The sequence below is a fragment of the Gobius niger genome (genome assembly GCF_951799975.1).
Source record: "Gobius niger genome assembly, chromosome: 15".
NCBI classification, from domain to species: Eukaryota; Metazoa; Chordata; class Actinopteri; order Gobiiformes; family Gobiidae; genus Gobius; species Gobius niger.
The window spans coordinates 10,241,368-10,252,853 of record NC_136866.1 but is presented as its reverse complement, the minus strand read 5'-3'; the positions used below and the strand labels follow the sequence as shown (position 1 = coordinate 10,252,853).

Sequence of the window (11,486 nt, the reverse complement as noted above, 5' to 3'; positions counted from 1 at the left end):
TCTTCCAAAAATCTATACATTTAACGCATCAGAAAATAAATCAAAAAAGCACAAGGAAGAAATGCCCCTCTTACTCCCTGAGCTTACATCTGGCGTCTCTTAGAAAGCAGATCCTGTTACATCGCATTCACTTTAGCCGCTTCAGAGCGCACAGCCATGACGTGTGACCAGTCTATTTGTGGCCACATTAGAGAGATACACCTGAGACTCAGCACAACATTAAAATCATAATGCAAGTGAGAAAACAGAAAGAAGAAAATGTAACAACAAAAGATCTACAGTACGCAAGAGTAGGTTAATGTGGTGAGGCGTCCTGCTAAAAGTGGTTACCTGTTAAACATGAGTCATCTATGATGGGACAGTATGCCCTCTCCCAGCCTACTGGTTTGGTCCTCTCATCTCCGCTCTGTGATCATATGGAGGGCAGTAGCACGGTTGAAAATGAAGAAAAACAAATTAAAGACGCAACCAGATCAATACCTGTGATGTGTGCGAGTGCCAGGTCGCCATAACACAGCAAACAAGGAGAAAAAGGTCAAAACCCAACAACCAGTAAATACACGCGGGATCCTACATTAGTTAGCCTACCCCAATGGCATTATACAACTACATAAAAAAATAAAAAAAAATAAAAAATAAAAGCACATTTTTCAAAAGGAAACAATAATGTAAATAATTAGCCAGTAAAATGTTATATATTTTATAACTGCATATGAAAATACTGTATATTAATTTCTATATACTAAGCTGCTGAATGTATGAATGTGATCAAACTACAAATATTATGAATAACATTTTCAAAGTATTTATTACAATAGCATTAAACAAGACATGCTCTTAATAAAGTAAATGTAACAGCAGATCAGCACTTTTGGCACAGAGTTCATTTTCCCATCTCTGTGCTACATCTTCCTTGAGTAAACAGCCCAATTTTCAGAGCATGTCAGGTCAAGTGGAAAACAAGTAGGCCTGATGATATGTATTTTTGTTTCCTTTGCATTTCCAAAGGATAAGTACAACGGCTGATCTTCCACGTTGGAAAATTGAGAGCTATGAATGATTTAACAAATTGGCCTCATCAGGTTTAAATAACGTGTAAAAAAAAAGAAAGAAAAAACAGCAATAACATGGTCTTAAACAGGGTCTGTTTTGCTGCTCTCTGCAGATATTGCAAACTTTAAAAGCACTTATTCAGGAGTAGTTTATGTATGCTATGTAAGGAAGTACTGCAGAATCAAAGTTACTTAGATAAAATAATGAATTGCTGTGCAATTTTATTTGATCAGCCACTGTGCAATTAATATAGTACTGAAGATAGCACCAAATGGTGTGTGGAAACTTGGCAAAACATATCAATGAAGATACAGCAGTCTGCTTTTCCATTCAACCCAAACATGCACTGTGCCAGTAAACACCGTAAAACAATAGACTGAACATGACCTCATGTTAAAACTTTTCTAATACAGTATTATAACATTCCATTTCCAACAGTTTATACAGCAAATTATAGGCATTTCTTTATTATAGTGCTTGTCGAATGATGTGGAATGAATGAAGATTCAACTTCACTACAATTAATATTTCCTGGACGACTAAGCGCCTGCACAGACATAAGTGGTTGTGTTGTTTACTAGTTTAATTACTATTCACAGTTGTAATAATACATTTTAATCATAAAAGAAGTGCCCTACCCATAGGAGTAGACGGTGTAAAGAAATTTTAGCATTTACTCAAAACAATAATAGGCTTTATCAAGCTTTTCAAGGTCTTATGGCTTTCAGATAAAACACCAGTTATTGTTCCAGCACAAACACCATTCACTGTTCTAGATATGGACCGTAGAACTGAATGACTGCATACTTGCCACTGGTCATCCAGTTTGGTTCTTGAGACCCAAGTTTTTCCCCCTGTCCAGGCTGCAGGCCCACCTGCACATTGGCTTTCAGAGTTCTAAGACTGCAGATCGGGGACGGTTCAAAACCTCGAAGAGCCGTTTCAAAGCTAATAGTAAAGTCCCAATCTCTGTCTCCTGTTAGCTTTCTGTAATTCAAATCCCCTTTAAACAACACCAGATCTGCTCCTTGAAGTTTTGTATACAAATCAGGAGCATCCACCAGCATGTCACAAAACTCATGGGGTTGAGTCCAGAAAGGATGGTCATGATATGACCACACGCCCTCCTTCAGATACTTCTTCCACTGAACACCGCTTTTTGACATCCACTTGTGATTGGCAGCCATTGTCTGTCTAATCGTCCACTCAAAGTCTTTAGCAGTAACATCGGAGACAAACCATGGAAATGATTTCCCGTGAAAATGGATCTCACTGACCAAGCCAAAAGAAACCAGGAAATCAGCCAAAACCATGTCTGTAACTACCTCAAAGCCAGCATTGTCCAGTACAATGTCAACTCGTCTCACAGTCCCTCCAGCGCTTTTGCAGGACATGAGAGCAGCCCACACCTTGTCAGAGTCATCCACCAGGATGAAGGGTGTCAGGTTTGCAAGGGCTTCAATAGGACTGTCTTTCTGAGAGTTTTCTTGGCCTGCAGAGATGGAGAGGTCACACTTATTCCCCCAGAGGGACACCTGCAAAAGGACGTACAATTATATGAAAATGAAAAATCACTTCAATATATTAGCATATTAGTATATTACAAACCTGCAGTAATTTGATGAAATGATCAAATAATTGATTTTTAGAAAGTCCGTCCTTATCCTTCTTGGCTGTTTCCAGGTATGTGCATAGAGCAGTTGTGGCTTGCTGTGACTCAAAGAAACTCTGAGTTTTCGCTTCATTAAACACATCAAACTCATTTATGGGAGGACTGTGATGAAAATAGGCAGTTAGTATAATGCAAAGACAGACAGAGATCGTTGACTCAGCATAAACCTGTCTTACTTGAGCCAAATTGCCTCTTGTATCCTCCTGTACACGTAGCATTCCACATAAAGCCAGGGAGACTTAAACCAGCTCACGGACCCCTTGTCCCCCTGGAGGCTCTCATGTCTCTGTAAATACTGGTTCCACGCATCCAAGTCCCTCAGGCCATCTGTCAGCTCAAGTATGGGTTTATCGGTTTGAACCTCATTCCTCAACTTGGACAGCAATGATATTGCTTTCTTTTCGGCCTCAATGCCATCCTGTATTAAATAAAGAACACAGTTGGACCTTAAAAGGTGAAAGGCAAACTAAATCATGACAAAAAACTAATTTGGTTTGATTGATTGTTTGCTTTTACCTCACCGTATTCTTCAAAGAACTTGTTCTTGTTGCGATGAATTGTGTCAATCACTCTGGTGATGATGGTGGGCAACCTGTCCTTTATAGTCAGATAAGCAAACGACCTGCAGAGCAGTCAGTGGTTAGGCTACTTAACAGTGTAAGCTAAAGCTGCTAGTTCTGAACACTGCAGCAGCAGCAGGTGTATCGAGCGCCTACGCGGAACTAAAATCATAAATGTATTGCACATTGAAAATTCTTGGAGTGAATGAAAGACACGTCACATTAGCTTTAATCACTTCAAACGGGGAACTTTCATTTAGCAAGACGTGAAAGCAATAACGTTACTTTCGCATACCCAAACTTCACTGTGGTGGTGTTAGCATAAATGGCTAATGTTGAACACAGACAGTCGCAATCCATTACTTTCCTTACGTGACGCGTTGAGGAAACATTTGACACACTCCCTCAGCCACTGACTTATAAATATACAAAATATTATATTTAGTCATCTCTACATCAACGTACCCGACCACTTTTGCGGATAGTGGTGGCGCTTCGCTATCCGACGCCATCTTTAATACAGTGAGTAGGACATTCAAAATAACTTTATCAATAGTTTGCTCAAACAATTTGCAAATGTAGGAAACAGGTAGTTTATTTTTAGAGGGATAAGAAAAGCAGATACACCGCTCAAATGAATATGCTGTGTCAATTGTGGATTCGGTGTCGTTGTAGTAGTGTAATGTACTAGACTAGTCTGGTTTGTATGGACAACGTTTGAATGCAATAGTGCCACCTAGTGGTCGGAAAACATCAGCCCAGTGGTGTGCACGCACTTACTCAGCTTCGGTGGGGCAAGGGAGGGGGCAAGCGTCTGCAGTCTGCATGGCGTCGTTTGGGGTAACCACCACTAAAGATTGGGCCCCATAGGCTCAGCAGGGAGGGTGCGTTTCTAATCTCTCCAAAGGCTTTGGCGGGAAGGAGGTTATGGCTCCAGGAGCCAACAATGTTATGGATGGCAGGGCAAACGTGGTAAAACTAAAAGATTACGGGCGTTTAGGCCTTAAAGTCACAAAGATTACATTTATGCAATGGGTTAATTGGAAGCCTGCCAACTTTGATTTGGTTTATCTTACGCAGTTTGTTATTAGAAGAGGCAAATATAGGGTAGCCTATACTTTGAAGATCTGAGGGTTTTGAGGGTACTCTTTGAAGAGCATATGCTGAGCGCTGTTTTGATTATCAGTAAGAGACGGGACGCGCTGGACAGTGCTCAGGATATGATTCTGTGGGAGCCCAGCTGCGTCCACCTCCGGTGCGCCTCGAGCGGCTGACCCGCACCGCCTCCCAGACCCCCTCCCCCGCATCCAGGCTGTTTTTCTACCGACAAAGCGGTGACTCACCACTCCGGTTTCAAAACAACCCAGACGGGGGAGGGCCGCGGTTAACGTACAACGGTCTGTTTAAACAGGTGTGGCCTGAAACTGCCGGCACCAAATGCAATGCTATGGGCTTTTTGAGGCACTAAGCACCCTTCAGGGTAGGCCTATGTGCCTATCGGACCAACTTTACTACTCAGGTACCAATCAGCAAGGTTTTGAGAACGCTGGCTGAGGGTGACCACCTCAAATCATAGTAAAAGTGGCGTGGCACAAATCAATGAGGCAGTGGGACATGGACAGACATGATAAACTCAAACTTATATGAAGATCAGCGTTGAAGCGTTTCCTTTGCTATATTTTGGCCCAAAATAATACATAGGTCTACAGATAAAAGGTCACAAAATAGGGTACTTCAACCCGGAAAGTTAGGACAAAAAATAGAACATTATAGCCTATGTAAAATTAAGTTTTTAAGTTTTCTTGTTTATTCATTAAATGCAAAAAAATAAATAAATCTATAATAATCTGTGCATTAATCATGTCTAAATATTTGGAAGCAGAGGAAGGGTGCAAAATTTAGATATTCGACAAATTGGGCAAAATAGCCTAATTGGGTGAGTGAAATTGACAAAATCAAAACTTAATTTTTATGAATTCATGGCATAGAAGCTCAAGAAATGTATGCCTATTGAAACCACGGTAACAGCTTTCAGTGGCATTTAAGGCTGTAATATGGGCACATTTCCTTTAATGACTGAGATTGTGACTAAAGCCCTACTTATCTTATCTTATCCCATGCAGAATAGGACTCTAACCCTCAAAAGAGTGAGGTTTTTCCACACGAATGTCTCCCAAATTGCCATCTGTATCTACAGGCTAAATGCTGATTAAAGAATGAGGCTACAGTAAGTTTATTTCAAACTCAACTTATTTTTAATCCCCAGTTCCTCAGATCCCTCTTTAAGAACCACTGCGATAGGGTATTTATTTTGTATTGATGAGGCTAATTTATATAAGCTACAAGTTGCTTATATGCAAAAAAATAATGGATGTTAATATTTTTTTCTGCAATAAATATCTCATGGGACACATTAACTAATCATAGAATATTTTAATTTATTTAAAGCCACACCACATAAAATTGTACCTAATAAATACAATAAAATACAAACATTTCTTTTTATTACACACATTTTTATTGTTGAAATATGACAAATAAACATGTTAGCTGTGAGCGGCTCACCTCGAGGACCTGCAACTTTCCTGGGAGCGGGTACGTCTCCAGCTCGTCTCCATGGAGATATTGACTAAACAGGCAAATATGAGATTCAAAGAGGCTATAGGTCCTCACCCAAATCCATTAGTTGATTACCCACTGCAAAAATGGCAGTTTCTGTGTCTTGGTGGTCATAAGGAGCATGTTTTATATAATCCGAAATGTTACGTAATGTGCCTTTAAGTTTACGTTTCAGATTTAAGATAGTTCAATTTGCCTCTGTTGACCCAATTATCATTTTTAATAGTTTTATTATTATTTTTATTAGTACTTTGCTTTATTGGTCTGTTGGCCAACTATAACTGTCTTAGTTTTATTAGGTCTTATGGGTTTGTGTTTGGAAGAATAGACTTAATTTGTTAATCAGATTGTTGCCTGCGTTTTCTTAATCAGATTTATATGCGAAAAGTGTGTGAACCACTGGTTAAAAATAGCCCATACTATCCATATTTTGGTTGGAACTTGCGGAGGCATTTTTAGCTTGTGGAAAATACTTTGATTCAGCAGGTGACTGAATGAGTGGGAGATTGATATTGAATTGTTGATCTACCCGTAAAGAAAAATACTAATTTCTGAAACATGGGTCCTTTGCACCCGGTAAAACCAAAAACAACAGAGAAGCTGCGCAGAAAGACCGTGTCAAGTTCTGGTGGCACGTTTGCAAAGGGTTTCAAGCGTGGTCTTTAGTACCGGCAAAACGTGATCTCTTTTCGTTAAAAGTCTGCTGTCAGAAAATCCTGACAAATGTTTCTTCTCACGGCGGTTGCATAGTGCGGGAAATTAACGACCGCTCCACCGCCCCCTGCTTTGCTCAACGGATTCCTACAACGGTTGTTTTACCCAGAGTCATGTGATTGTAACGTAAAACCCCCAACCGGAAAACACCGACGGACGGACGACCCTCTCCGCTCCGCCGCCAACGAACGCGAGAAACAGTACGAGCAGCAACGAGCCAGCGAGGACGCACGGACTGACCCAGTCTCCGGTAACAAACAACGGCGACGCGGAAAACTCCACGGTTCCCGGGGACTTGAAGGTACGGCTGGTGTTTTCTAAGCGCCGTCTCGTGTGTTTAGTTGAAGTGTGGCTTTTTGTGTCCTCTGAACTCCCGTTCGTCACAGAGAAGTTAAAAGAAACGCATTCGTGACCAACCCATCCCCCTTGCGCGTCTCGCTCTTCGCCAATACGCGTGTGTGTTGCGTGCGCGTATCCGCCATCGAGCATGTCCGTTTTCACACACGAATCTTTTCAGACCACAATTTTGTAAATGAAGATTTGTGTTCAGTTCCGAGTTTGTGCCATTTTATATTGGCCGAATGCTTTTCCCAGGTTACGCTCAGACAACCAGTCGCTTGACCACAATGTAGAAATTTGTGCTACGGAAGTGACTGATCCACGTGTCTTTCCCAGGGGCGGAGTTTAGTAATTCGGTGTGACCGTTAACTATATGGATGGATTGATGATTTTTACAAAACTTTTAAGCATCACCAATATTATTCCATGAAAATGTAATTTACTAAATTAAGCAGAGTACGTGCTTTTATGTTAAAATTGGCTATCATATGTTTATGAAACCAAGTTACAACACTATTGAATTCACCGATTTTCCGAATTTAACTTTTTACAGCAGTCCTTTATGCTTTACCATTCTGCTGTCCCGTCTTTACGTGTTTTTACATTCAGCAGGAGTTCATTGTAATGAATAGAAGTTAATAAGCAAGCAAACAAAAAAATCCCTGTGGCGACCAGTACACTGCTGTGAGGGACCATCACCTCGCTCATGCATGCACTGATGGGGGTAGAACCAGTTCTGCCTTAGGAATGTGTGTTGACACCCGGCGTCTTGATCATGTGATGGCCCGAAGCCTCTAATGAACTTTAGGGGCAGCAGCTCACATCACTGGACTGCAGAGTATGTAGATTCTATTCTGAAATATTCTTTGATCTGCCTTTGCTTTGGGGTTCATTCAGAATATTCACCCAGAATGTTATTGCTCACAGTCAGCAACTTTATTTCTAAAAGTAGTTGACTTATAGTCTTATCAATGTAGTCAAATACTTTTGTTGTTGACCCAAACCTTTACAAAGTTTTCTCACCCTCTGTTGTTTACTGTTTATTTGGTCAAGACAGTGCACGTTATAATGAACACACATGGGACTCATGCATGTATACAGGCCACACCAGATTGTAGCTATGGACTAATTTCCATCCGCTGTCCCCCACTTGCACTTTCAAACCCACTCTCATTCATCCTGGGCATGTTTTTAGTGGTAGGGGAAACCGGAGTACTCGAATGAAACCTATGGCCCAGGCAAACTCTACACAGAAAGGCCCCATCCGGCCTGGGGATTGAACTCAAAAGCATAAGCGCAAACCACTGCGCCACCATGCTGCCCACCCAAATTCTCTGTAGTTTTTCCAAGCAGGAAGCTAGTTGTGCCTAAAGTTTGTTTGTGTATGTGTTTGTGCAGGTTGAAAATGGAGTTGGCCAACCATGGTCTTATCCTGCTGCAGCAGCTTAACGCTCAGAGGGAGTTTGGCTTCCTGTGTGATTGCACTGTGGCCATTGGAGACGTCTTCTTCAAAGCCCACAAGGCAGTCCTTGCAGCTTTCTCCAACTACTTCAGGATGCTTTTCATTCACCAGGACAGGTATTGAGGTTATGGTACACTTTATTGGCCCTCTAAGGAAATTTGTCCTCTGCATTTGGCCCATCTTTTGATGCCCTGGGGCAACCCGTAAGCAACTGCTGTGCTACCATACCACTATTGAGTGGGAGCCGGGCAAGCCACCCTCAAGTTCTATGCCAGACCATTAAAGTTGTAATTTTTATATTATCTTTTTATATTTTTCTTGTGTATTGTGATGGAACTCTTTAATTAGCTGCATAAAAAATATTTGACCTTTACTTCGTGTTACATGATGATAATTCTGAAACCTTGTCTTTGTTGTTTTCAGTGACTGTGTGCGTCTAAAGGCTGCTGACATCCAGCCAGACATCTTCAGCTACCTCCTGAATCTGATGTACACAGGCAAACTGGCGCCACAGCTGATCGACCCCTCGCGGCTGGAGCAGGGGGTCAGATTCCTGCATGCCTATCCACTGCTACAGGAGGCAAGCCAGATGTATTCGGAGCAAAGCGTGAATCTGTCTACCTCCCTATACGGCATTCAGATCTCTGACCAGCAGGGGGCGCTGTCACCAGGACTGTCCACTAGCAGGCAGCTCTCCTCACCTTTTGAAATGGAGCAGCCCTGCTCTGAGGGAAAGTTCCAGTCCACACAAGCAGCATCAGCGGTGTATCCAAGTTCTTTTACATCCAAGTTTGTTTTGTCTCCTCCAGAGGCGGAGACCTCTATCAGCCAAACAGAACCCGCAGTTGAGGAAGGAAGACCTGACTTGATTAATTCAGATGGCTCCTCAACCATTCTCCATGTAAAGCCAAGTATTATGAAGAGAAATGCATCTTTTAGGAAACATTACTCTTGTCATTTGTGCAGAAGTCGATTCAATCAGAGGAGCCTGCTGCGGGAGCATTTGTTCCAGCACAATCAGTCTCTCCGTCAGGCTAGTGTTGAAGTTTGCTCTGCTCAGTCTCCCATCACAACGGCCGAGGAGAGCAGCATGGAGACAGATGTGGCTGCGAAAGGGGCAAAAGCAGCAGTGGAGATCATCAGTGACAGCGAGCAAATGCCTGTTTCAGGGACAAATTCGGACTCTCCCCGGGCTGAAGTGACCACGTCCAACTGGGGTCTGGGAGGTTTGACATCTCAGGCAGACACCCCACCTCCATCGGACATTGCAGACATTGACAACCTGGAAGGTGTAGACATTGACCGAGAGGTTAAGCGGAGAAAATATGAATGCTCCACGTGTGGCCGCAAGTTTATCCAGAAGAGCCACTGGCGTGAACATATGTACATCCACACGGGCAAACCCTTTAAGTGCAGTGCTTGTGGAAAGAGCTTCTGCCGTGCTAACCAGGCAGCTCGCCATGTGTGCTTGAATCAAGGAGCCGATAGCTACACCATAGTGGACCGCCAAAGTATGGAACTGTGTGGAGGTGATGACCCAAGCCAAATGGAAGTTATGTTTATGGCATCAGCAAAGCCATACAAATGTAATATTTGTGCAACAACCTTCTCCAACCCCAATGAGGTGATCAAACACTTGTGCTTTACACAAGGGGGGGTCATGAGGCAGCAGGAAAACACTGGCGAGGGGGCTGAGCTGCAGCATGAGGAGGGCTCCAAAGATGATGGCTCTGATGTCTCCAATACTGACATCCCTCTTAATCCCATAAAGAGTGAAGAGATCCTTGTGGAATAGTGCCAAATAATGTATTCTCCCATATCTTCACTAAGCTACAGCAAGAGTTGACAGGGAATGGACAATAGTGGGTTACATTCTCCTAAGCTTGTCATAAAAGCAATAGCTTACGTGAGTAAAAAGCAACTTTGTCTCACTATTGTTGTTGCTGCACATCGGTGGTGAACTAGACATTTGGCCAACAGTTTCTTGTGAGAGGAAGAGGAAACAGACACTTCCGGCTGCAGCATGGTGTGATGAGTTGACTACAGACAAACTGGCTAATACAAGAACAAGTAAAGAATTATTATTCCAGACAGTAGCACACTGTGTATGTAACTTTAGACAATCTGCGTCTTCCATGTTCTTTTGAAGTTTAAACTAGGTTCATTTTATTATTTTTTTAAGAAATGAAGAAATTGCTCCATTACAATATCAGTTATAGTTTTTTTTTTTTTTTTTTTTTTTTTAAATACTGGAGAAATATAAATGTTATGTTGCCAAAACTTTGACATTTTACCTACTAATTCGGTGATGGTAGATTTATCAATTTGGATTTGTTAATACCTTACATGATCTGGTAATGTTTTTTTTCACAAAATATATATATATACTAAAAAACTGAAACTAAAGTCCCTTTAAATACTTCTATGGTTTTCATAAGCTACAAACAGGAAATGTACTACTGATCACATGAAAGGGTATGTGTTTAATGTGAAACCAAGTAGGCAATATGGTAGTCATAGTTCTAAGGTGTATGCTTTAGTTAATAGGGTTAACCTAAAATATTGAGAAAATGCACTGAGCATTATTTTTTGTTATTATTGAAATGTTAAAAGTGTTTGCATACTAACCTGAAGTAACGCTCGCTCATTATACCAAAGCTTATGAAGATCCTACACTTCTGTCTAATCTGAAACATTTCATCTGATGTCTGATATCTGTAATGTATGGTTATCTGCACTAGGAATCATTTCGAGCTTGTCCACAACTGGAAAGCACAGCAATATTACCTGCTATTTCTGAATGCTGAACTAGATGGCGCCCTCTGAGCGCTCTTCCAGTCGAACACAGCGAGTTGAGACCGAGGTAGACCCCTTGGTGATGATGCGTTGCTTTCGTTTATATTCTCACATAACATTTACAATTTTACTACTACTGATCTTTATTTTTGTTTTGCTTTACACTTTTTTTTAACTATTGTTTATCATGTAACATTTGTTGTATAATTGTGAATTGAACCATCTAAGTATCTCAGGAAAAGCTATGTTTTTACTATAGTTATTAATAATA

General features: G+C 41.4%; 3 protein-coding genes across 3 annotated transcripts in view; 2 read left to right on the top strand and 1 right to left on the bottom strand.

Moving 5' to 3' along the window:
* syne1a (spectrin repeat containing, nuclear envelope 1a) overlaps positions 1 to 11,486 on the top strand; it is a 225,183-nt gene that overhangs the window by 133,572 nt on the left and 80,125 nt on the right. The window lies entirely within an intron of this gene.
* On the bottom strand, positions 1,245 to 3,807 carry armt1 (acidic residue methyltransferase 1). Its single transcript, XM_079572169.1, has 5 exons — positions 3,751 to 3,807; positions 3,242 to 3,347; positions 2,902 to 3,143; positions 2,662 to 2,827; positions 1,245 to 2,588 (listed from the first exon to the last, which is right to left on the bottom strand). The coding sequence occupies exons 1-5, from the start codon at positions 3,795 to 3,797 to the stop codon at positions 1,818 to 1,820; spliced, it is 1,332 nt and encodes a 443-aa protein (XP_079428295.1). The 5' UTR covers positions 3,798 to 3,807; the 3' UTR covers positions 1,245 to 1,817.
* zbtb2b (zinc finger and BTB domain containing 2b) lies at positions 6,575 to 10,711 on the top strand. Its single transcript, XM_079572151.1, has 3 exons — positions 6,575 to 6,919; positions 8,356 to 8,535; positions 8,843 to 10,711. Exons 2-3 carry the CDS (start codon positions 8,363 to 8,365, stop codon positions 10,212 to 10,214), a joined length of 1,545 nt encoding a protein of 514 aa, XP_079428277.1. The 5' UTR covers positions 6,575 to 6,919; positions 8,356 to 8,362; the 3' UTR covers positions 10,215 to 10,711.

Coding starts and splice junctions, on each gene's coding strand:
- zbtb2b (XM_079572151.1), top strand. CDS start 8,363: ATGGAGTTGGCCAACCATGGTCTTATCCTGCTGCAGCAGCTTAACGCT. Junction 8,536..8,842: donor CTTTTCATTCACCAGGACAG/GTATTGAGGTTA, acceptor TGTTGTTTTCAG/TGACTGTGTGCGTCTAAAGG.
- armt1 (XM_079572169.1), bottom strand. CDS start 3,797: ATGGCGTCGGATAGCGAAGCGCCACCACTATCCGCAAAAGTGGTCGG. Junction 3,348..3,750: donor CTATCCGCAAAAGTGGTCGG/GTACGTTGATGT, acceptor ACTGCTCTGCAG/GTCGTTTGCTTATCTGACTA. Junction 2,589..2,661: donor ATTTCATCAAATTACTGCAG/GTTTGTAATATA, acceptor GTCCTTTTGCAG/GTGTCCCTCTGGGGGAATAA.